This window comes from Toxorhynchites rutilus, chromosome 2 (assembly GCF_029784135.1).
Source record: "Toxorhynchites rutilus septentrionalis strain SRP chromosome 2, ASM2978413v1, whole genome shotgun sequence".
NCBI lineage: Eukaryota > Metazoa > Arthropoda > Insecta > Diptera > Culicidae > Toxorhynchites > Toxorhynchites rutilus.
The window spans coordinates 19,137,296-19,163,413 of record NC_073745.1 but is presented as its reverse complement, the minus strand read 5'-3'; the positions used below and the strand labels follow the sequence as shown (position 1 = coordinate 19,163,413).

Below are 26,118 nucleotides of genomic sequence, written 5' to 3'. Positions count from 1 at the left end.
TAGAGGAAATATGAGTTTTCCACAGCAATTAGGAATTTTTTTTACTCAAGCGTAACTTTTGAAAAGGGCGTATCGATTTGAGTAAGAGAAATCTTTGATAATTTATATCTCAAACACTATGAGTCGTACCGAAATAATGTCTTAGAAAGAGTTATAGAGTATTGATGGTTGAATACGAAAAAAATGTACACTTACAAAATAAAAATTCAATTTGCAATATCCAAAATACATATTTTTCGATTTTTTTTTAATTTTTTTTATACAAAATAAAAGTCATGCAGAAAATTAAAAAATGGGCCCAAGATGGTAAAACTATTTTTGACGAACTTTGTGGAACATCGAATTTTTACGAATTTTCGAAACTTCGAATTTTTGTATGTTAACAATCATTTCATTTTTTTCGGTACAACTCATAGTTTTTGAGATATAAATTATCAAAGATTTCTCTTACTCAAATCGATACGCCCTTTTCAAAAGTTACGCTTGCGTCAAAAAAATCTAAATTGCTGTGGAAAACTCATATTTCCTCCAATTCAAACGGAATACACACTTTCTTTCGAATCAAAAATACAAGTTTTTAAAATCTGCATTTTTAGGACGATTCCATTTGGAATTGCTGATATGGTACACAGTTACACAGTAGCCATTTAGGCGTCAGAGTTTTTCTTTCTGTTCTTCCATTATCCAGTTAGACCGGACAGCGGAGACAGTTGATTGATCATTGTTGAGCTATTTATAGAACAGCAGCCCGATTAGTCGTGCAGAGCAGAGCAGTTGTATGGATGAATCGATCTTATTTCGACCGTGGATCGATCTCCATCGCTGATGATTGTTGCGTGGTCGTAGTTATTCTGTAACAACACAAAGATGGTCAATGAGGGCCCTGAGTTTTGAACTCACGATCGATCGCTTACTAAGCGAACGCGCAAACAATGTGGCTACGGAGACCCCCAGATGGTGCTTGTTATGCAATGTTTCGCTTCTGTTCTGTGTGTGATACATTCCATTTTTTGTGGGTGGCTTGTTTGTATTCACCCAAAAATCTGAAAGTGGATGCAATATTTGCAATATTTGCTCTCTACACATCGTCCGTAGAACGAACACTGCATGTTCATTTGATTCACATTAATATTTGAATACTGAACCTTGCTGATACATTTGTTGCTCGTTATTGACAGCACGGATAGGTGAGCACAGAAATTCCTTAAACAAATGTATAAAAAAAAATAGAAATGCTTCCAATTTTCGTTAATTCAAGCCATTTATGGGTTAAGAGGTCGTGATGTATAGCAAATTGAACAAATCTTCGGGAATTTCCGATTTCATAGGTATGCAAACAATCAAATTTAGTCTACAACAGAAATGGTTTTTAACGTTAAAACTATTTCCTTGGAACGTGGTCTCTTTTCTCAGTTGGCTCTCTTACTGTGAGACGTAGCTTTGTGTCAAAATCATGTAAGATGGGACAAATTTCAGCAACAGTGTGTATTTTACTTTAATGACAATTCTTAGTTGCCGTTTACTTCACTTTATTGATATCAATCTGAGTTGAAGGCGCTAATTTAGACCATTTATACTCAACGTATTTGACCCGGCGAGTTCTTTTGATTGGCCCATCTGGTGCTACTATATTTGAAACTGTTTTGTATGTGTAACAATAACGAAAATCTAAAATTGTTGCTGCTTGGAGTATCTTGTTCGAGCAATGTTGGTCTTATCTAATAGTCAGCGGATCGGTGCGCACGTGTGGAATGATAATATCTGAGGTAATACATCATTTATTGTTGATCCAAATGATGAAAAAACAAAATTATTGATTATGAAGACAATAACATGAGATGGTAGAAAACTTAACAATAACATAGTGCTGTACGATGACTGAGGTGAAAAACAAAATAAAAAATTGCTTAAGAAACAACAAGTATCATATCAAATATTGTTCTGTGTCGCTTCGATGGAACTGCGACCAGACGGCAGCAAGACCTCTGTCAAGACCTGTTGTTTACCAAAGTGGCGAAATTTTGCTCAGAGGAGGCACCGCGTCGGTTTTTATGTCGTTTGGTGTAGAGTGCTTCTGTATTTTTGCACCACATCATTTCTGTAATTGTATAAATATGGTGCTTGCCCTGGCGAAAATCATCGCCTCAGAATGCGTTCTCAGAATATGCATAGTGCAGAGCTTGCATTGACGGACAGTAACAAAGCAGAAGAGAAATATTACAAAGGAAATCTGCGTCGTTTTCATACCGTTATGTGGAGATTGGTGTGTATGACTCAATCACACGTAGGAACTGTTGATTTCATGCTCTATCAAATAGATAACGGTGGTGGGTAACAAATATGTAATCGCTTCTAGTCTTAATTTGTCTAGCTCGAAAAAATATTCGCAATGCACACGTGTAATGTTCTCACGACAACAAGACTGAATCATGAATCACAAATATTCAACTTCTTCTACAAAACCACGCAAACTCATCGGCTCTTTTCAGGGTCACCAAAACTTTCGACTTAAAAGTTATTTTAAAAATTTCGATGCATTCTAAAACAGTATCCGGAGTAATCATAAGAAAATTGATTTGAATAATGTTTTGTTGAAGGAGAGCTTCTGTGAGTCTAGCAGCGTGTTCGGATTTGTCGGTGTAATGATGTAAAACATTTGTTTATTTGTTTATTTTTTTGAGTTTAAATTCATTCGATGCGGGAACGGTTGCAGCAAATACGAGGATCGTAGGATTCGGCTGGGAGCGCGAAAGTTCACCATCTCTAGCAAATTAGGTGCGTCTAATTCACCACAAATTAGTTTGGCAACGAAAGTGGCTTGCTGAATACGCCTACGACGTTCAAGCGTATCCAGATTCAGTAATCGATATCTAGCTATATATGGCGGCAGATTCCGTGGATCACGCCAAGGTAGATGCCTAAGCGCTCTACGGATGAAGCGTTTCTGAATTCGTTCAATCCTGATGCTCCACATGTGTTGGTAAGGGTTCCAAATTACCGATGCGGTTTCAAGAATTGGCCTTACAAGAGAACAGTAGAGTAACTTCAGGCAGCAAGGATCGGTGAAGTTCAGGCAGCAAGGATCGGTGAAGTAACTTCAGGCAGCAAGGATCGGTGAAGGCAGCAAGGATCGGTAGATATTCTTGAAATGAATCCAAGCTGACGATTAGCTTTAGTGATCAGCGCAGAGCGATGTGCGTCGAAGGTGAGTTTAGGGTCGAGCGCTACGCCCAAGTTGTTGACCTGACTTACTCTCTCCAAGATGATATCATCAATCTTGTACTAAAATATAATTGGCTGTCTTTTTCGATAAAAACTCATAATCACACACTTAGTAATGCTGATGGTAAGTTTGTTCAGCCGGCACCAACATACCAACTGGTCAAGCAAGCTCTGCAACCGAAGGCAATTCTCGAGAGTTTTGATAGCCAGATAGATCTTCAAATCGTCTGCGTAGATCGATACACCGCCGGATGCGAGAATAAGCGACACGTCGTTGTAAAATATCGCGAACAGCAGGGGCCCTAGATTGCTGCCTTGTGGAACTCCCGAACAAACAGCAAACGGATATGAAGTGTGAGACTGGAGCTTATAACACGGAGCGTCCTTCCAGAAAGGTATGACCTCAGCCAGTAGATGAATCCTTCAGAAGCACCAAGACGAGATAGTTTACTCAACATGATGCGGTGGTCAATTCGGTCGAAAGCGGCTTCTATGTCGGTATAAATAGCATCAACTTGAGCTCTCTCTTCAAGGCGGTTGACACAAAACGATGAGAACTCTAGAAGATTTGTGCTAACCGAGCGTCTTGGCATAAAACCATGTTGTATTGGTGAGAAATAGCTCTTCACTTCGAAGAAGACAACCTCGTTCACGATAATCTCAAATAGCTTAAATGCGGCAGAAAGGCTGGTTATCCCGCGATAGTTGATCACGTTGCACTTATCTTCTTTTTCGAAGATGGGAAACATATAGGAGTGCTTCCACACATCTGGAAAAATTTCTTGATCCAGCGAAGCAGTGTAGATACGAGAGAGTGGCAAAGCCAAAGCTGAAGCGCAGCGACAGAAAACTATTGCTGGAATGCCATCTGGGCCAGGAACTGTTGATCGTTTCAACTTTTTTATGCTTCTCTCAATCACCTGTGAAGTAACAGCGGATGACCGCAAGTCTATTAAGGCCTCCGGAACATTAGCTGCAGCACATTCGGCTTCGGACGGGGTAGCTGCATCGGCTACAAACACTGAAGCAAAGTGTTTTGAGAACAAATCACACGTTTCACAGAGGACGACTCTCGATCTCCCAAGAACACCTTAGACGGGGTATCTGCAGTTTTCCGCTTGGAGTTTGCAAACTTCCAGAAACTTCTTGGATTCCTGCGCAAGTTCGTCTGGACACGAAGTACGTATGATTTGTAGAGAGTTGCGTTAAGACTGCGGTATGCATTGCTAGCGAGTTGAAAGTTGTGTTTTGTTTCAAAAGTTCGTCGAGGACGCAACCTGCGTTGGCAGGAATTTTTGTTGCGCATTAGAGCGCGTAGGAGTGGAGTACTCCATGCTGGAGACATCTGAGGTTGATGATGTTTTGAATTATATAGGCTCCTCATACTCTCAGACTTTCGCAGTTCATTCGCATCTAGCCTTAAAAAAGGCCTTTTGCAAAACTAAACTAAACACTCGACATCGAAAATTTAAGCCGGATGAAAGAATATACTCTCAAGCGGCGAGAGGTGCGTTCTTTGATTGAAAACTGAAGACGGAATTTGTTCAGCAACGGTTGTTGTCTTGTCTTGTTGCTTCCCACCACACACCCGATTCGGTTTGAATTTTCTGTTGCCGTTCTAAATGTTCATTAGACCATTGTTTTTGGGAGAGTTGGAAATGTAATTTTGCTAAGAGATAATATAAAAAAACTTCGATTCTCAGAAAATTCAGTGTTTCAGTGTCACTCTAGACAGCAAGTAATCAATAGCACATGTTAATTTTGAGAGTTAATTTGAGAATGTGCTCAAATTGGGGCTTTATTGCTTCGTGAAACGTCCGCGTCTTATTTCAGTGCTACTAATCGTTTTTACTAAAGAGTTTCATTCTTGAATTTTTATAATGTTCGATTCTAATCTTGTAGTCCTACGGTAATAATGCGGTCGTGTTTTGGACACCACCCTTTTTTATTTATTTTTTTGCGGCCCGCGACAGCATGACTAACACGTGTTTGTGGCTCCTTTGAAAAAAAAAGTTTGAGAACCACTGATCTAGACCATTCATAAAATGAGAATGAAAGATTCGTAGTTTTTTCTACAGAAGTAAATATGTCCTACCTTATTCAAGGAAATATTTTTCGGAATATGTGAATCTTGTGAAACCGAACACCGAGAGAAACAAGATTGGAGGCACTACTTGAGTGAATTTGAAAATCCTCGATGTCCTCGAGTGAAGCAAAGTATTTCATCCAATGAATTCAATCTTGAGTCTACGCTGAGGCCTCGTGAATCACTTATTTCGCAGTGAACTCACAGTGGTGTGTATCTGGATTCCGCACATTATTGTGAAAAACTCATCTGGCATTATTAACTCTGGAATACACACACCGAAACTCGCTACCTCTCGGCACCGTTAACTAGGCGAGATAAGAAATCGTATTTGCGGAAATGACACGCACAAAAGGAGTTTCCACCCGCGTCGGAACATAAATCGGTCGATAGATCAGCAGCAGCAGCAACATGAACAGCAGGGTGAAGAGCGTCTTGGGATGTGTAAACGACGACGTCGCTTCTCCTCCCAACCATGCCATAGTTGTTCCTAGAGGAGCCCGGGTACGAGAAGTTTTAATGGGTTTCGAGACCCTTATATTTCATGTTTATTGCTCGAACAGGGTCCGATCCGTGTGCCATTCCCGGCTTTGCCAATTTCCCCGCGCCATCCGCCCGTCCCGTGCTCGTTCCCGTGTTCCCCTGCCAACGGGGGGATCCATCGTCGAATCGATCCATGAGAGTGCGCTTCGCTCGTTGAAATTTTCCGACTGCAGATTTTAATCAGCGGCGGACGCTCGGGGAATAATAAATGTGTACTGATTGTGTGCGAGAGAGAGAGAGAGTGTGTATTTTTTCTGAGTTTCGGGAAAAGTGGAAACTTCCGAAATATACTTCCTCGGGGTGCTCTCTTCTCATCGCGCGACGGTTGATTCATTTTAATGCTATCTGGAACACATTATTCTCGGGATAACGCATTGCGCAGAAATTGGCTGATTAGAGAATATAAAAACAAGTGATTTAATGGACACACATATGTTACTAACCGAGATTTCATTTACCATCTTCGTTGAAATTCTGGACGCAAGCAGTGAGAGAGCGAGACGATATCATTGAGATACAGAGAGCGCTCTTCCCGTATTATACCAGGAGTTCAGACTTTCAACATTAGCTCCCATTTTCTCGAAACAAGATCCCACCTTTCCCCCCGAAGGAGAGGGAACTAATCGAGCGTTTTGTCTTTCCTGCGTTAAAAGTCACATACGGGGCGTAAAAACCTTCGTTCAAAAATGTATAGAATATTAGATCAAGTGTAGCCGAAAGTAATTCCATTTTCCGAGCTTCGGGTCATATTTTCAAATTATTAAATCCAACATTACTCCCCCTCACACGACGCTGCCGCCTCCGCCTTTGTTGTGTGTGGGGCGCAGAAAATCTTTTGGTGGCGAAAAAAGCTCTTAACATTATTGAATACTACCGTCTCATCCACCGCCGCTACCGCGCTTCGGCTTCTTCGCTCAGCCCGAAGGGAGAACGGCTTAAAACCATTCGCATTTTACGATTATTACTTATTGCGCACGACCTGACGCGTTTCGTTTCGACGACTGTTGGCTGCTTGCAAGGAATTCAGTTTCCTCCCATCAGCAATCATCTCTCGTTTTCTCGCTCCAAAACCAGGGATGGATGTGAAGTGCGCGCTAGGGTCATTGTTTCGTCAAGCTGCTAAGTTGCTTTGAATCTCTTCCAGTCTATCGACTAAAATGTTCTGCTAATTAACAGAAAATCCAGGAAATATATCTCGCGTCGATATTATGAACGCAGCTTACCATAGAAGTACATACTAATCGTTGTTTAATGTTTTTTTTTTTTTTTTTTGAATCATTGATCATCATCTGTTTTCATATTGAAGCAGATTTGAAAATTTTGGATTGCCATATTGATAACGTTATGCTTTTTATTTTGAAAGACATGGAAGAAGTTTCACCTGAAAGGACTACGGTTAACAGGAACTGTAGATATGGAGTATGCAATAAAATGTTAAAAATTGAACATGTAACGAAATTATGAAAGATTCCAAACACTTAAAACTCGGTCGTATCTTGATAGATCTTAGAGGTGTTTGCAGTAATCTGCCGATCAAAACGAGTAATAAACATAGCAAGGATGCACGATTTGAATTGATATACAGGGGAATTTTGATACAACGTAACTCGTTATAACAAACATTTTACCTGGATATAACTTACCAATTTTCTTGTGTGTATCTGCAATGACGACTTCCCCAGGCACCAGGCGGTTGATCTGAAAATACTGCTTTGAGGCCGATACCTGACGTGACTGTACCAGCTGGGTATCGCTGAAATAATGATTTTCTGGAATAATAGGTCTTATTCCCGCATACACTTCACGGTGAAACGAAATGAACGGCACGTCGTTGAACTACGTTTTACGAGCGTCAAAGATGATAAGGGGTTTTCAGACAGAATGAACACCTTTCAAACAGAAATTATGAATGAAAATTAACTTCTCCGTATCAAATTAGTGTGCAATGTGAAAGGAAAACTTTGTTTTTGTCATGTGGTGAAATAAGCTCTTACAAAAATTGTATCTGAAGCAGAGTTGCCAACTAGTTTTTTTAAAAAGCCGGAAAAAATTGTTTAAAAAAACTGGAAAAAGCTGAAAATTAAAAAAAAAGAAAAAAGCTGGAAGAATTTGTTTTTTTTTCTTTTTAATTTTTTCTCATTTTTTATATTAACAATACACATTAGGGTATACAGTGATTGTGTGAGTATGCCAATGTGATGAGAGCAAAATTCTCACCTAACAATTTGGGAAACACGTTTGCTTGTGAGAGTCCGCCGCATCCAACAGCGGAACGCAGGCCGACTCGGATTGCGTCACCTCGACGGATCGGGACCACCTCAGTTCCTTATCCTCGTCAGATGGGGACTTCGCCCTTCTCCCTATTTTCTTAGCCTTAGAATCAATTTTATAGCAAAAAAAATAAACTCATAAAAGATTACGCTCCGTTGGCATTAATACGTAAGTACCGTAGCATTTTTTTAATTTTCCTCAATCTGTTTTGTGATCTTACGTTTTAACATTATTCTTCTCGGTTCCGGTCATGTTATTAGCTCGGTCGGCAGAATCTGCTTGTATGGTATTCCGTCTCTATGAAAACAGGCAACCACAGTCTCGTATAAAATTTCTGAGTCAGTTTCGATAACCTCAAAAAAGTCGTAGATGCAGTCTTTAACATGGACTGTATCTTCCTTCCAAAACAACGTACGTGTGATCAACGGTAATGACTTCTTCGATGAAACATAATTCTTCATGCTATCCTTAGAAATACCAAACCAAATTTTTGGAAAATCTGAAAAAATCCGAATCTTCTTGTAAATTTTGTTTATGCTGGCAATAAAAATTGCGATATACAGAGACTGTGTCAGTAAGTTGAATTTTTGATTTTCCTGTTTGTGATCATCAGTTTTCTTCATTGTTCTTTATTTCTACATAATCCTTGAAAGTTAGAATTCCTCGCACAGTTTTTGTTCCTGTTCTTCTTCCTGGTTTTGATTCGTTCAAATTGTATACTAAAAATAATCGCTCAGAAATGCGGCAGAATCAAGCATGTTGAAACTATTTTTTATCAATTTGGAATGAAAAAAAATAATGTCATATATTTTACATACTTACAAATATTCATATTCATTGATCAGCATTTCGACTGCAGCAGCTATGGATCCTATGGTGTACCATATAAGGACTCACATATACGGCACTACTGCTAAACTGTATTATTTAGTACTCTATACAATATTTTCCATACAGCTGGTGATTTGATTTGAGGGCACTTTTTACTCCCTTACCCAGCCAGACCCTTTGGAAATATAAAAAATATATTTTTTTTTGTACCGCGCAAAATTGAAAAAAAAACTGAAAAAAATCACACATATAAAAAAAAAGCCGTAGGAACACATTAAAATATGAATTAGAGTAGTACTGAATCTCTAAATCCCAAAAAAAAATTTTCAAAATTTCAATATTTTTTTTAGTACTTCAATTTTCGATTAAAATAATTTTTTATAATTATTATTGATACACCGTAGTAAGATGCACATTCAGCATTTTTTCAAATTTTTATCTCGAAGCTTCTGAGGATGAAATATACGAAAAAGTACGTTTTACACTATAGATCCTACGTCAAACCACATACGGGTTCAAATAAACCGCCAAAATTTCTTATTTAATGTCCTATACAATATTTGCCATACAGCTGGTGATTTGGTTTGGGGGCACTTTTTACTCCCCTACCCGGCCAGGCCTTTTCTTTGTAACTCGAGAATTAATCATGCTAACGAACCCAAATTCGGCGTGTGGACGTTTAAGGGTGCAATAAATGTTTCTATACTGGATAGACACTCCTCCCCCTCTCTAAGGGGGGATGCCATACAATTGAAACACAAACTTCTGCTTCGAAAACTAATCAAGTAAACGGAGCCAAATTTGGGATGTGAGGGTTTTTGGGTACGAAAAATGTTTCTATGATGGTATGATATCCCTCACTCGTCTGGAATGGAGAGGGGGTCCCATAAAATATTACACATATTTCAACCAAACATGACAATTGAAAACTTTCGAAAAACTTTGAAGGAAAATGAGTAAATTCGGAAAATTCAATTCCCACATGTTCTATAATTTCATTTAGACAAGCGTTGTTAGTCCATTTGATGTTTGCGCCAACGAAATTGATTTTTGTTCGAAAGTGGAAATGGATTTTAATGTGATAAAACGCACTCCTGTATCTGCTTCTATCTATATAAATAAAAATGGATCGCCAAATGTGTTGATAAAAGCAAAACTCGAAGAAGGAATTATCCGATTCAGGGCTATCTTCATTCTATCGTATTTTCTGTATCAAAAATATATTCTATGTAATAGAAAAACATGTTATTTGCAAGAGATTGAAAAATCTTGAAGAGAATTGTGTCTGAAAATAGTCTGATATTATAATGACGAGTTTTGGTAGAAGTCCTAGGAAATTTATATCAAAAGTAAATTGTAAATTGTAAGAAAACGTTTGGAGGTATTGATAACGAAAAATAAATTTTGGGCGAGACGAAGTTTGCCGGGTCAGCTAGTACTAGATATATAATGATTTAGATAGAGAAAGACAATAATCGACAGAAAGGTCTTCGATGTGATTGAAGCGGAGTAGGATTCTTCCAACTGGAAGAGAAGAATACAATTTGAGAGAGTAAAAAACTTGAAAATGCTGAAAAAATAAAAAAGGTGGATAAAAGTGTGAAAATTAATAATTACGGAAACAAAATCAATTTTTTTAGGAAGTGTGGTATTTTTTCAAAAAAGACTAGTTCATTGGCTTCAATTTGATATGTTGATCGTCTAATTCATTCATTTCAGTAGTTAAAAATTTATGAGTTTTTCAAACAGTCGTTTTTGGAAAAAAGGGAAAAAAGATTTTTCAGAACCACCCTAAAATGGAAATGGACACCCTAATAAAAAAATAAAAAAGCGGGTCTAATAATTTGCGATAAGAAACAAAACTATCACTTTTCACGAAAATCTGAGGACCACTATATCGGTTTGGCATGCAATGGCTGTATTATTATACAGACAAACCTTTTTTGTGCGATTTTCTTTTCTTGTGTGGTTTTTTGTTATCGTCCATGTAGTTTTTTTTTCGATATTTTATATGCATTTCAGTGCGGAAAAGAAATATTTGCGTCTAAATTATCCACTTCTCAAATCATTCCCATCCTTCCATCAAATGCTCCAAGTTGCGTATGACATGGTTTCTAATAGCAACTAGTTTCGACGTGCAACTAAAAGCAAACCAATAGGCAAACTGTCCCATCTCAAAGCAGGGAAACAAACGGTGAACGGCGTGGATTTGAGCTATTATCTTGGGGAAATTTTTTTTATGCGGTCCCTATCTACCGCACAAAAAAGTTTTTTAAAATTGTGTAATTTTAATAAAATTGTGATGTTTTTGAGCTGCTGGTGAAGTTTTGTGCGATTTTTTGACGTAGAACTACGTCTTTCAGGAAGGATGCCAAATCAGAAAACAGGTCACGTTTTTATGAAATAAAGTTAACGTTAATAACTATTTTCACTGTGAACAAATTCTCATGATTTGCATACCAATCGAATCGGAAATTCTCTATGATTTGTTTGACATGCTATACATAGCAATTCGCTAATCTCTAAAAGGTTTAAATTCATGATAACTGGAAGAACTTCATTTTTCCCATACATTCGTTCTGCCGATTTGTGTGCTAATCCTACCCATATTTCGAATCCTTATTACCCGAACATTTCTTAACAGATCGGAAAGATGTTTTCATCAATTGATAGGAAATATTTCTACGCGTCTATGACAATTAATAAAATGTTATTTTTCAAAAATATCCCTCAAATATACATGCAAGTAGGGGCTATTTTTGTTCCCACTTAGCTGTGGTTCCCTAACACGGACTTCAACATTAATGTGCCTGGGGAAATCCGCTTTGCAAATACATGGTGTTGAGTACTTTTGAATTCGCTTGTCGTTGTGCAGACCAGAATGTTTTACTTAAACGTACTTTTAAACTGATCCTGGGAAAATCATTCAGATACTAGAGGTGAATGAACTTTCGCGGTTCGAGAACTACTTAAAGATGAGAGGGAAATGTAAAATACAATGATCGTTTGACATTTTTTTCGTTCACATATTTTGGAAGTCCTAGGTATCATATCAAACGTAAAAGGACGTTCATCAAATTTATTTGTAACGAAGAACATAATCTATTGAAAAATTTAGATTAAGAAAATTAAAATCATAAACAGTTGTTTAACCCTTTCACTACGGCAGTGTGCTCCGTCGGAGTGCTACCGCTGTACGGAGCACTGCGCCGAAAAGTATGCATATCGCGCTGGTGTGTTCGATGTGCAGTATCACCCTGATGTCGTCTATAGACGACGCTCGTAGCGAAAGGGTTAAATCGAAAATGTGTAAAACGAGTAGAAAAAAGCAACTAAATATTAAAAATATTAATCCTTATTTGGGTATGAGAAAGGAACCCCTTTATGCTCGTGTTATGGCATTACGTGTGAATGTGTGCATAAAAACAATAACGGAAAAAGAAGAGGAAAGAATAAGTTAACAATTTCAAAATATTATTTGGTACACCAATAAGAACTCAAAATGCAAATATGCACAACACACGAAATACGTGGATTAAAATACGAACAAAATGAATAATGAAAGACAATGAAAAAATACAAAAACAAGCAATACTCTGAAAATATTCACAATCTTTGCTGAAAATAATAAAACGAAACGTAGCAAAAGGGAAAAAAACAAAGTGCCTCTTAATAAAATAAGCTCTAATAAAATGAATGCGATTCGGCAGAAACAAACAGCTAATTACAACTAAAATTAATAATAACTAAAACGAACTAAGAAAAATAGTTTTGAAAAGGTTCAGAACAAAATGAGAATAGACGACAAGAAAGACAGTGAACAATCAGCTCAGTCCTAAAGATGTATTTCGATGTTATGTTTTCGCCTTAGTTGTCCCAATATGTTTTTCATTTAGAACTTTTCATTGCTTGTCATCATTTTGTATTTTGTAAATTTTGGATGTCGAACAACGAAGGTAAAATATCTTTCTACACTTATAACACAAACGAAATTCCAACGGGTTTCGAAAAGCGGAGGTATTTCAGAAACCGGGTGCATGAAAATTACACTCTGAAATTAATGGAAATGCACGGAACTAGTAAATGAGATTCGATAATAGTCTGCTGGTTCACATTGATAAGCAAACCCTATTGAAACTCATCCTCCAGCCGTTAATAAATCTCTCACATTGGCTGTTGTTACCCCCACCTGCGCCCCATCCCTCTCCCCCCATCCCTTCCGCCATTGTGCTGCTCTGCGCTAATCTGAGCAACGGAAACACCGAGCTCTGCTGTTGGAGTTGGGGGCGAGGTGCCGCAGCAGATGGATGGAACAAATTAACTAAATGAGATGTTTGCGCGCTAGAATAGCAACACATCAAGCAGTGTGCTCTCGTTCTCATTTACTCTCGCGCCCTCGCGATCTCCTGCTGCTGATGCTGTTTTGGGGCCAGGGTCGAAGTCGTGGAACTTCAGGCTTTCGCGATTGAAACTTTGCCGCGGAAATGCCACTCCGGCACAACTATCCCGAACCACACGTTGCTGTTGTTGCTCAACACACACTCCGGATTCAATTAGGTTTTATTGAAAAGAGTGACTGGCTGGAAGTGAACTCGTTGCTCTCTCCCGTGCCTCAAACCGAGGGAAAGAGACAAAGTGCGATGTGCTCGACAGTCAGTCAGTCAGTGGGTGGGTGGGTGTAACATTCAGTGATTAATAATTATTGGAAACAGAGAGAGAGAAGAAAATAGCTTCAGGCCGTTCGAAGGCAACATTGTCCAGATTTCCGTTCGGATGCTTCTGGGGATGAGATGGGGAACGAGAATTATTATCAACCAGCGAAAGGAAAAATACGAAACGGAACGGAACGCTGAGCATTTTGATCGACCTTCCGCGACTGAGAGCTTGATGGAATCAAATTTAGACACAGCAGCAATGAAATTTTCCACACGGTTCATTTCCAATCAAATTCCGAAAATTCCACATAACCGTGGACGATTCGTTGAGTTTTGTCATTTCCCGCTCCGATGGACATAATCAGATTGTTTTCTCTTGCTCTTGCCATCCGCCCCCTATCGTTTTGAACCGAACTTTGTGCTCTTTTTTCGTACCTGAAATATGTTGGATGAACCGCGCACCTGCCGCCTTCAGCAATTGCGTGGCGTTGAGCCAGAATGCAGGCCCGGGGGGCAACAGATAGCGACATGCAGGGGGAATAGTCCATTTCCTGCCCTTATCCTGTGTTCGATAGATAGCGCGGACGACGGTTCGAATCGATTTGGTTTCGATTGGAAAACTCACACGGAATTCGAGAATAAATTCAAATTTGGAAGGGATAAGACGGAAAGACGGAAAGTGAGGGTAAGAGTGTAAGTTGAGAGTTGATTTAAATAGTAACTAATGATTTCTACTAGTTGTTCTATAATATTTGGAACGCCGTATAACATTGATGATCAGTCAAAAGTGGAAAATGTACCCAAAAACTGGAAATCATAAGCGATTCTGTGTGCGGATGTAATTTTGGTTTTTTCAAAATTACTAGTAAATTAACCTGTGAAAATCTATTCATCGGTTCCGAAATTTACGATTACGCATCTTAGAGAAATTAAATGGAATATGGAAAAAGAAGAATACATTCATAAGTGGTTTATTTTGACTATAGAATATTTGGACAAGGAGTCATACCCAGGAATACGAGCTAAACATTATGGTAAGAGAAGGGTAAAACAAGGAGAAATTTTAATAAAGGGATGAAAACAAGCTAAGTCATTTTCTAATACTAAAGAGATGCAGTTTGATAATTAAAATAATTGAAACTAAAATTAATCAGAAAAACATACGCATCAGAAATTAAAAGAAACGATTGAACGATTGAACGATTATCAACCGATTCTTTCTTATACCTCTAATCATTCATTCATTGTTAATTCTGTCTCTTTTGAGAGCTCTTTATTTATTGTTATGTTTCAGGAATTTCATGAAAAAAATGTCTACTGAAAAACAAATTAGGTCTGGTTTTGTTCAAACCTCGTATATTTATTCCCTCTCGCAGAATTTTAGACACGTCCTTTTTTATAATTCGTCCTTGGGATGCATAATTCAGAATGGAGGTGGTTTGAAAAATTAGCTGTTTTGTTAAAATTTCCATTTGGGAAAATGTGCAGCTTTTGAACTTGCAAATGAAAGTATTTCAATAGAATTTACAGGAAAAAATATTGTATAGTACCTAAGATGCCTACTTCAGAAATGTTTGAAAACGTTCGTTTTTTGTGGTTTTCGATGTATCAACCCCTAAAAACCTTAGTTTTCAAATAATTTTTCAAAACTTGATACTTTATTTTATATAAAACTAGCTGACCCGGCAAACTTCGTCCCGCCTAAAATTTGTTATCAATACCTTCAAACATTCACGTTTTTTACTAAGCGCAAGTTCATGAGTCCAATCGCAGAATTGTTCATTGATTGATCTTCTAATCGACTCAACGGGGTCGATTTACCTTTTACTATGAAATTCCTACTACTTCTTGCAAAACTCATCATTATAATATCAGATTATTTTCAGACACAATTCTCGTTCAAGATTTTTCAACCACTTGCAAATAACATGTTTCTTCGTTACATGGAATAAATGTTTAATACAGAAAATATGATAGAATGAAGGCAGATCCCTCCCCTCTTCTCCCCTCAGATAGATGGGAGGAGTGTATATTCACCATAGAAACGTTTCGTGCCCCCTCAAATCTGCACATGCCAAATTTAGCTCCATTTGCTTGATTGGTTTCGAGTTATGCAGAAATTTGTGTTTCAGTTGTATGGGAAGCCCCTAAAACCCCTGTCCTCTAAATCCTTCGCATGCCAAATTTGGTATTTTTTTGATTAGTTTTCGAGTTGTCGAGTTTGTCTTTCATTTGTATGGCAGCTCCCCCTTAGAGAGGGGGGTGGAGTGGCTAACCACCATAGAAACATTTATTGCGGTCTAAACCCTCCATATGCCTAATTTGGTTTCGTTTGCTTGATCGATTCTCGAGTAATGCAGAAATTTGTGTTTCATTTGCATGGTAGAACCAACCCCCCCCCCCCCCCCCCCCTAAGAGAGGGAGAGTGATATCTAACCACCATAGAATCATTTATTGTACCCTAAACCCTCCAAATGCCAAGTTTCGTTTTATTTGCTCGATTAATTCTCGAGTAATGTAGAAATTTGTGTTTAATTTGTATGGCAGCGCAACCGCAGAGAGAGAGGGGTGGGTCTCAAACTATCATGAAAACCTTCTCCGGCCCCAAATCTCCTACATACCAATTTTCATGTCGATCGGTTCAGTAGTTTCCGAGTCCATAAGAATCAGACAGACAGACAGACAGGAACATTTATTTTTACGTTTTGGTGATTTTTAATTTTTCCTCTTTTAACTGCGTCCCAAATGTGTACTTTTAGACAAAAATCTTGAAACAAATGTTTTCAACTGTATCTCAAGAATGTCGAGACCGAATAGATCACTCTATTTATATGTGTTTTGTACAAATATATATAAATAAACAATCGAAATACATTGAAAAAAAACACCCACATATGAAATCAAAGTGTTTCAACATATTTTTTTTCCAAACTTTTCGCTATTCTAGTCAATACTACTGGTAATTTGTAAACCATTTTGCCATTTCAATATCTTTGATTTATTTTTTAGAAAAACAAAAAATAACTTTTGTTCCTAAATACCTACTTTCTACTTTTCCTACTGTTCCTACTTTTACGTAGTATTGCCTGGAATACCGAAAAGTTTGAAAAAAATAATAATATTCGAATACTTAGATTTCTAATAAGGGTGCACTTTTGTTTACGCCCATCAGTGTATTTCGATTGTGGATATATATTTATACAAAATAAAACATGTGGATTATTAATGAAAAAATATCTCAGTTGCGGCAATATATATCTTCCTGAAATTTGCGAACGCTGTATATGAAAGTCTCAGCCTTCCAAAATACATTGGAAAACAAGGGTATTCGACACTTCAAAAATCATAAAAACCATTTGTTTTCCAAAATTTTCGTTCATTCAAATACTTTTCATTCGATGTAGAAAGCTCGGAAATTGGTCGAGATGGAAATCGATCGAGATGAGTATATTTTTGTGCAATCAGTACAAAAATGGGGAAAAATCATATTTTTCAAAAACAAAAAATAAGTGTTGCTATGGTTTTAATAAATAAACAAAACTCGTCGTAGCTTTTTAAGGATGATATAAAAACTAGGTCTCGAATGAAAATTGTTCTAAAATATACACTCGACAAAAAAAATTAGCGGAACAGAGTTCAAAGTCAGAAATTTTTAGTGATTTTTGACATGCTGTAACTACGTGAAAAATTAACGCATATCGATGTAACGCACATCATTTTGAAGCTACACCTTTCAGGTATTAGAATCTACGTTTGGTTCCTAGAACGTTCCTGTGGGACCTTCCCACACAGAGATGTTTCAGTTTGAATGAAGAATTACCCCTTCGTCTTTGATAATGAATAATTCAATAAACAACCATTGCACCGCAAACCGAAAGGCAGTTTTGAAAACTCCAATAAATTCTGCACAAGGATAATTTGTTACTTTGACGAGAAAAAAAATTATTTAAATTTTTTGCATCGATTTAAAACAAAAATACAAAAAACAGGATTTTTATAGTGCTTTACAAAGTCCACTGTAAATCTGCAAATATCGCAGTAAGTTCTAATGTTTTCAGGCTAATTTTTGGTCTTGTGTATTCCCTAAACATCTGTGAACGGTTTTATATTGATACATTAGGCCGTTTTTTCTAGAAGATTTTTCAATGTTTGGAGTAAATTAGAGGAGCATTTAATCGCAAATCGTATCAGAAGTACAAAATCCTAGGCGACTCAGATCGAACGTTTCGTAACTTATGTTTTCATGCGCTTGAAAGAAAAAAAAACGTGATCAATGAGCTGATTCATATTGCAAAAAAATAAAATTTGATTCACTGCCCATTAATCAAAATTGAAAGAAAAAGAAATCTGTCTGTAGGATCTGTAAAGACTCAAAAACTACTAGACCAATCAACTTGCACATTTGTTTATAAAAGTTTTTGAACACGACGAACGGTACTGTGCATTCAGTTTTGCCACATCTCAAGAGGGAAGAGGTGAGAGGAAGGAAGGTATAGAGAAACGATTAAGAGAAAGAGAGTGGCAGTGAGATTTGAGGTAGAGAGTGACAGTGAAGAGATAGAGAAAGAGGTTGACAGTGAGATTTGAGAAAGAGAGTGACAGTGAAGTGATAGATAAAGAGATTGACAAAGAGTGTGACAGTGAAGAGATAGAGAAAGATAATGACAGTGAGAGAGAGGAAGAGAGAGAGAGAGAGAGAGAAAGGTTAAATAAATAGTGGCGAGGAGGTTGAGAGAATATGGATGGGAAAGAGAGGGAATATTTCAAAAGGGTGAGAAAGTGGAGGGCACAGTAAAAGGGAAAAAAATAGGAGGGTTGAGAGAAGGGAAATATGAGGAAAACGAGAAAATGTGATGAACGGGTGGGAGAGGAGAGTCTGAGAGACTATGAAAATAAATATTGTCTGATAAACAATCCTCCTCAATCTGTTTTTTATTATATAGCGTATTAAGATTAATACGCTATATAATAAAACAGCTCTAATTCGTGCACATATTCCTATTCCTATGCAACTAGACTAGATCTATACGACGTCCTATTCCCTACGCTTTACTAAAAAAATCGAGATGAGATAGATCTCGATTTTTCATGCAATTTTAAGGTACGAGGGTCGTTCAAAAAATAAGTTTCAGTGCTTCAGAAAAATAAACATAAGAAAATAAAAAATAAAGTTGGGACAAAAAACAAGGTGATTTTCGTAATCTACGTTTCATTTTCTATTTTTCTACATAATCGCCGTAACGCTCGAGGCATAACATAGCGTCGTTCATAGCGTTGCACGAGTTTGTTTCTATTCCGAGCACGAAGTGCAAAGTGCAAAACTTTTTGAAGTACGATGTAACTGCGTCACGAGTTTCTTCAGTGTTATCGAATCGTTGACCGCCGAACAACCTCAGTGTTTGGAAATTTATCAATATCCAATGAACCGCAACGTCATAAAATGTCATAAAAAAAGTGTAACACCAACATTCGGCACTTGCGATCGGCGATCGCGAGCTAAAAAAAGATTTTGTTCCTTACTGGATCAGTGTTGCTAGTAATACATTGCGCTCGTCTCATGAGTACAAATTGTGTCGTAAGTTGGATACTGTTGCCGGTGGTTCTATTGCCTGACGCGAGAAAATCAATTTGGTTTGCGACATACAAACGCGAGTAAAAATGATTTTTGCTAGTGATTTCTAGCTAACAGCAAACTGTCAGTAACACTAACGGAGTTATTCGTTGTTTTCGTTCACGTTTATTTAGCTTCAACATTTTTTCGGCACTAGCGAGATATAATTGATTCCGCTCTGAACAGCATTGGGGAGGGAGACGAGCCTGGAAGTAACTAGCGAAGAAACATGCAATGAATAGCAACGTTAAAAAGACAAATATAATTTGAGTATCCTTCTCTGAGCATTTAGATAGCTATTCGTTCACATAGCATTACCCTTACTGGCAACTATGGTTCGAGCTTGGTTGTGGTAACATAGTATAAATCCCTCACCTCGCCTAGTCCGTATGATTCTACTGCTTCATGATGTATGGGGGTTCAATTTGTAGCGAACGAGAGGAAAAGAAGGATATAAACTTGCAGCACCGAAAGCGATCACGACATTTTGGTTCTCATGCTTGTGTATAATGAAGTGCTAACCGAAGCAAAGTTTGTGTCATAATACGTAGCATCTAACAACACTGGCGTAAATGGCTTCTGTGCGATCATATTTCAACAAACGAAAATGAATTATTCAAGCATTCAATCGGTAAACACTGAAATTCTGACGTGATCACTTCTACCATTTACCATTGATGGAAAGGAATGAATAGAATTAATGAAACTAAAAATGGGAGCGGGATTTATCCATATTTTTAGTTTTACGTTATTTGTTTCCGGTGCTTTAATACACTTAGCGATTGTCTGAGTTCGTTTATTGTCTCTATTTCACAAATACACGAACAATTTGGAGAGTAAAATAATGTTTTCTCTCATTCAAATTTGTTACTCTATAATTTTGTTTAAAGAACCAAACAAACTGAAGTCTGGTGCGATTTCCAGATAATGCATTTCAATTATCGTTCATCGTCAACATGAATATGAAGATTATAGATAAGAACATGGAAACAAGTGGAGCGTGGGAATGAAAAAATAATAATGATAAAACCGAAAACAAAGAACGAGGGATTTAATGCACCAAGGGTACGGAAAATTAGTAATGCGCAATATTTACATGAGAAATAACAAGGAAAATATGAAGCCAAACGAAATTGCCTTCATTGATTTATTCTTCCACTATTCCAACCACTTTTTCTAAATCACAATTTTTTGTAGTTCATGAAGTCATCCACTTCCGTTCCCGTAGAAAGGCCTGTCCGCATCCCAGTCGCCCTGCACATCGTACGGGTCGGTTCCCGGGCAGAACCCGCGATGGGCAATACCCAGTCCCTTGATAAACCTCATTCCGCACTTGAGCACACATTTATTCAGATAGTTCCGGCCGTTTGTGCCGCACCAGGGATCAAACGAATGATAGCAGTTGCACTCGGGGTTGTCTCTTGCGACTCTTGCGCTGGGTGCGGTGGGTGAGGCACTACTCTCGGAGAGGATCAACAGCAGGCAGCAGCAGGCCACCGTCAGAACCCACGAAAGCGCTACCGTTTTTGGAAATTTGCCGCCGTAATTGTTAGTAACCATTTCGAGGATAAACTGTGCTGTGATGGTTCTCGGGTGGGGTTTTTAAGCCGGCTCTGTCACAGCGTGGAGAATAACTTAATTTACTCAGCCAATTAGCCAACGATTAGACATGCACAAGTGTAATTTCAAACATTAACTTGTTTTTATTTCCTTCCATTGCAGGTGAGATTCTGCGATTCTGTTGGAATCGCCATTTGGCGATTGTTATTGTTGGGGGCCGAAGGTAAGTTCCCAAACCGTATTCATGCCAATCAAAATTATTTCCCCTCGAAAAGCAATTGATTTGGGGGGAGGGCCAGTTTCTGGATAACTCATAATACAGCGAGTGACGTCCCTGAGAACTAGCAATCCAAACCAAAATCAGTGATGCGACAGCGGAAGGTGTCTAACTGAAATTATTCCAGCTGGTGATGTTTTTGGTTAAAGGCCGCCGTGGGTTGGGATGGATTGATTAAAAATTCATATAGCAGCAGCAAGTGTGGGTGTGTATGTGTACGTTTGTGATGTGTGGAGCCCGAATGTGGGCCAAAATCGTCGTTGTTTTGGATAGCAGTCATCGTGCGGGGGCTGTTGGAAAAAGGATCATTATGATAGGGTGCAGCGCAATGGCCGCAATGTGAAAATTCCATACCACAATTATTCGAATTTTCATGAATAATACACGTATCTATTCATGAGAGTATCATTCGTTCAACTGCTGGATTTGCGACGCTAGTGTTTTGCCACTTTGTTGTTTAACATTCAAATTCAGCATGAATTTCAAAAGACAATGCCGTTATTCTATTGATTCCGAAAATTTTGTTTCACCCTTGAAAATAATTTGAATCCGGAAATTGCAATCTGGAACGCTAAATCTAGAACTCGGAACCTGATTCTGACTCTGACTAAATCAGAAATCATATATCTGACATATCAGAAATCTGACATCTGACATCTAACAACTGACATTTCCCATCTCACATCTGATATTTTACATCTGACATCTGGAATAAAAAAAATCTGAAATTTGAAATCTGAATCCGGAATCTGAATCTAAAATCGAAATTTGAATCTGAATCTGAATTCAAAATATGATATCGGAATTGAATCTGAATATGAAATCGAAATTTGGATCTGAGTCTGAATCTGAATTTGAATTCCAAATCTAAATCTGGATCTGGAAACTGAATCTGAATCAGGAAACTGAATATGAATCTGAACCCGAAATCTGAAATTGGATCCGAAATCTGAATCTGAATTCGGAACCTCATTATGAAATCGGAATCTTGATTCGAAATTGGGTTCTGGATTCGGAATTTAAACTTGAATTCAGAACCTGCATCTAAATCCGAAAACTGAATCTGAATTCGAAATCCTGGATCTGATTCCGTAATCTAAATTCGGATCCAAAATCTGAATCTGAATCCGAAATCTCAATATGGATTCGAAATCGGAATCGGAATCTAAATCCGCAATTAGAATCTGAATTCAAATTTTAAACCTGAATTCAGAATCTTAATTTAGAACCGGAATCTAAATCTGAATGTTTATTTAGATCCGGAATCTGAATCTGAATCCGGAATCTGAATCTGAATCCAGAATCTGAATCTAAACTCGGAATCTGATTCTGAATTTGAATCCGAACTATCAATATGGATTCGGAATCGGAATCTAAATCCGCAATTAGAATCTGAATTCAAATTTTAAACCTGAATTCAGAATCTTAATTTAAAACCGGAATTTAAATCTGAATCCGGAATCGGAATTTGAATCCGAAAACTTAATCTGAACTCGAGATTTGAATTCGGGAATTGAATCCGGAAATTTTGAATTCGGCATCTGAATCCGGAATCTGAATTCGGAATTTGAATTCGGAAACTGAGTCCGGAAATTTCGAATTCGGAATCTGAATCCGGGATCTGTATTCGGAATCCGGGATCTGAATCTGAAACCTGAATCCGAATCCAGAACCTCTATCTGAATTCTGAATCTGAATCTAAATTCGAAATTTGAATCTGTATCCGGACTCTAAACCTGAATTCACAACCTGAATCTAAATTTGAATCAGGATCCTGAATCTGAAACTGAATTCGGAATCCGAAATATGAATCTGAATTTCGAAACTGAATCTGAATCTGAATTCAAAAACTTAATCTGAATTCAGAATATAAGTTTTAATCCGGAAACTGAATCTGAATCTGAATCCGGACTCTAAACCTGAATTCACAACCTGAATCTAAATTTGAATCTGGATCCTGAATCTGAAACTGAATTCGGAATCCGAAATCTGAATCTGAATTTCGAAACTGAATCTGAATCTGAATTCAAAAACTTAATCTGAATTCAGAATATAAGTTTCAATCCGGAAACTGAATCTGAATCTGAATCCGGTATCTGGATTTGCAATCTGAAATTGAATCCTGAATCTAAATATGAATTCGAAATTTGAATCTCACTTCGAAATCTGAATCTGAATTCGGAATCCGGAATCTGTAATTGAATCTGAACTCGGAATCTGGAATTTAAATATGAATCCGAAATCTGAATTTGAATCTTAAATCTGAATTTGGATCCGAAATCTGAATCTGCATCCGAAATTTCAATATAAATTCGGAATCGGAACCTAAATCTGAAATTCGTATCTGAATTCAAATTCTAAACCTGAATTCAGAATCTGAATCTAAACAAGGATTTTAAATCTGAATCCGGAATAGGAATTTGAATCCGGAAATTTAATCTGCATCCGGAATTCTGAACTTGAATTTGAATTCGGAATCCGGAATCTTACTACGATTTCGGAAAGTGGATCTGAATCTGTATTTAGATCCGGAATGTTTATTTAGATCCGGAATCTGAATCTGAATCCAGAATCTGAATCTAAACTCGGAATCAGAATCTGAATTTGAATCCGAACTCTGCATCTGAATCAAAGCTTGGTATCTGAATCCTTATTCGGGATTTAAATCTGAGTCCGGAATCTGAATCCGTAACCTGAATCCGGTACATTAATCCGGAATCTAAGTTTGGAATCTGAATTAGAAATATGAATTCTGAATCTGAATTCGGAACCTGAATTTGAATAATAAATCCGAAGATGAATTTAAATCTACACTCCGAATTTGAGTCCGACATCTGAATTCGGAATTTGAATCTGGAATCTGCATCTGAATCCGGAATATGACTTTGAAATCTGATTCCAGTCACCGAATCTAAATCCAAAATCCGAACCTGAGTTTGAGTCCGAACACTAAATCTTGAGATCTGAATCTGAATTTGGTATTTAAATCTGAATCCGGAATCTGAACGCAGAAATCCAAATCCGAAATCTGAATCCGGTACATTGATCCAGAATCTAAGTTTGGAATCTGAATCCGAAAGTGAATCCAGAATTTTAATCTGGATCTGCCCTCGGAATCTGAATTCGGAATATAAATCTGGAACCCGAAAATGAAAATCCGAACTCTAAATCTAAATTCGGAATCTGAATCAGAAATCCAAAGATGAATTAGAATCTGGACTATGAATTTGAATCCGACATCTGAATTCAGAATTTGAATCTGAATCTGATATCTAAATCCGGGTTTCGAGTCCGAAATGTGAATCTGAAATCTGAATCGGAATCCGGAACCTAAATCTGAATCATGAGCCTGAACACTGAATCGAAATTTCTGAATTCAAAATATGATATCGGAATTGAATCTGAATATGAAATCGAAATTTGGATCTGAGTCTAAATCTGAATTTGAATTCCAAATCTAAATCTGGATCTGGAAACTGAATCTGAATCAGGAAACTGAATATGAATCTGAACCCGAAATCTGAAATTGGATCCGAAATCTGAATCTGAATTCGGAACCTCATTATGAAATCGGAATCTTGATTCGAAATTGGGTTCTGGATTCGGAATTTAAACTTGAATTCAGAACCTGCATCTAAATCCGAAAACTGAATCTGAATTCGAAATCCTGGATCTGATTCCGTAATCTAAATTCGGATCCAAAATCTGAATCTGAATCCGAAATCTCAATCTGAATCCGAAATCTCAATATGGATTCGAAATCGGAATCGGAATCTAAATCCGCAATTAGAATCTGAATTCAAATTTTAAACCTGTATTCAGAATCTTAATTTAGAACCGGAATCTAAATCTGAATGTTTATTTAGATCCGGAATCTGAATCTGAATCCGGAATCTGAATCTGAATCCAGAATCTGAATCTAAACTCGGAATCTGAATCTGAATTTGAATCCGAACTATCAATATGGATTCGGAATCGGAATCTAAATCCGCAATTAGAATCTGAATTCAAATTTTAAACCTGAATTCAGAATCTTAATTTAAAACCGGAATTTAAATCTGAATCCGGAATCGGAATTTGAATCCGAAAACTTAATCTGAACTCGAGATTTGAATTCGGGAATTGAATCCGGAAATTTTGAATTCGGCATCTGAATCCGCATTCTGAATTCGGAATTTGAATTCGGAAACTGAGTCTGGAAATTTCGAATTCGGAATCTGAATCCGGGATCTGTATTCGGAATCCGGGATCTGAATCTGAAACCTGAATCCGAATCCAGAACCTCTATCTGAATTCTGAATCTGAATCTAAATTCGAAATTTGAATCTGTATCCGGACTCTAAACCTGAATTCACAACCTGAATCTAAATTTGAATCAGGATCCTGAATCTGAAACTGATTTCGGAATCCGAAATATGAATCTGAATTTCGAAACTGAATCTGAATCTGAATTCAAAAACTTAATCTGAATTCAGAATATAAGTTTTAATCCGGAAACTGAATCTGAATCTGAATCCGGACTCTAAACCTGAATTCACAACCTGAATCTAAATTTGAATCTGGATCCTGAATCTGAAACTGAATTCGGAATCCGAAATCTGAATCTGAATTTCGAAACTGAATCTGAATCTGAATTTCGAAACTGAATCTGAATCTGAATTCAAAAACTTAATCTGAATTCAGAATATAAGTTTCAATCCGGAAACTGAATCTGAATCTGAATCCGGTATCTGGATTTGCAATCTGAAATTGAATCCTGAATCTAAATATGAATTCGAAATTTGAATCTCACTTCGAAATCTGAATCTGAATTCGGAATCCGGAATCTGTAATTGAATCTGAACTCGGAATCTGGAATTTAAATATGAATCCGAAATCTGAATTTGAATCTTAAATCTGAATTTGGATCCGAAATCTGAATCTGCATCCGAAATTTCAATATAAATTCGGAATCGGAACCTAAATCTGAAATTCGTATCTGAATTCAAATTCTAAACCTGAATTCAGAATCTGAATCTAAACAAGGATTTTAAATCTGAATCCGGAATAGGAATTTGAATCC

The 26,118-nt window shown here is 37.4% G+C and overlaps 2 protein-coding genes across 10 annotated transcripts in view; one reads left to right on the top strand and one right to left on the bottom strand.

The window, feature by feature from the left end:
* The window catches only part of LOC129770865 (neurogenic protein mastermind), a 319,388-nt gene that overhangs the window by 227,326 nt on the left and 65,944 nt on the right, over positions 1 to 26,118 (top strand). The window lies entirely within an intron of this gene.
* Positions 20,311 to 20,782, bottom strand: LOC129770871 (uncharacterized). The gene has a single exon (XM_055774022.1). The coding sequence runs from the start codon at positions 20,777 to 20,779 to the stop codon at positions 20,426 to 20,428; it is 354 nt and encodes a 117-aa protein (XP_055629997.1). The 5' UTR covers positions 20,780 to 20,782; the 3' UTR covers positions 20,311 to 20,425.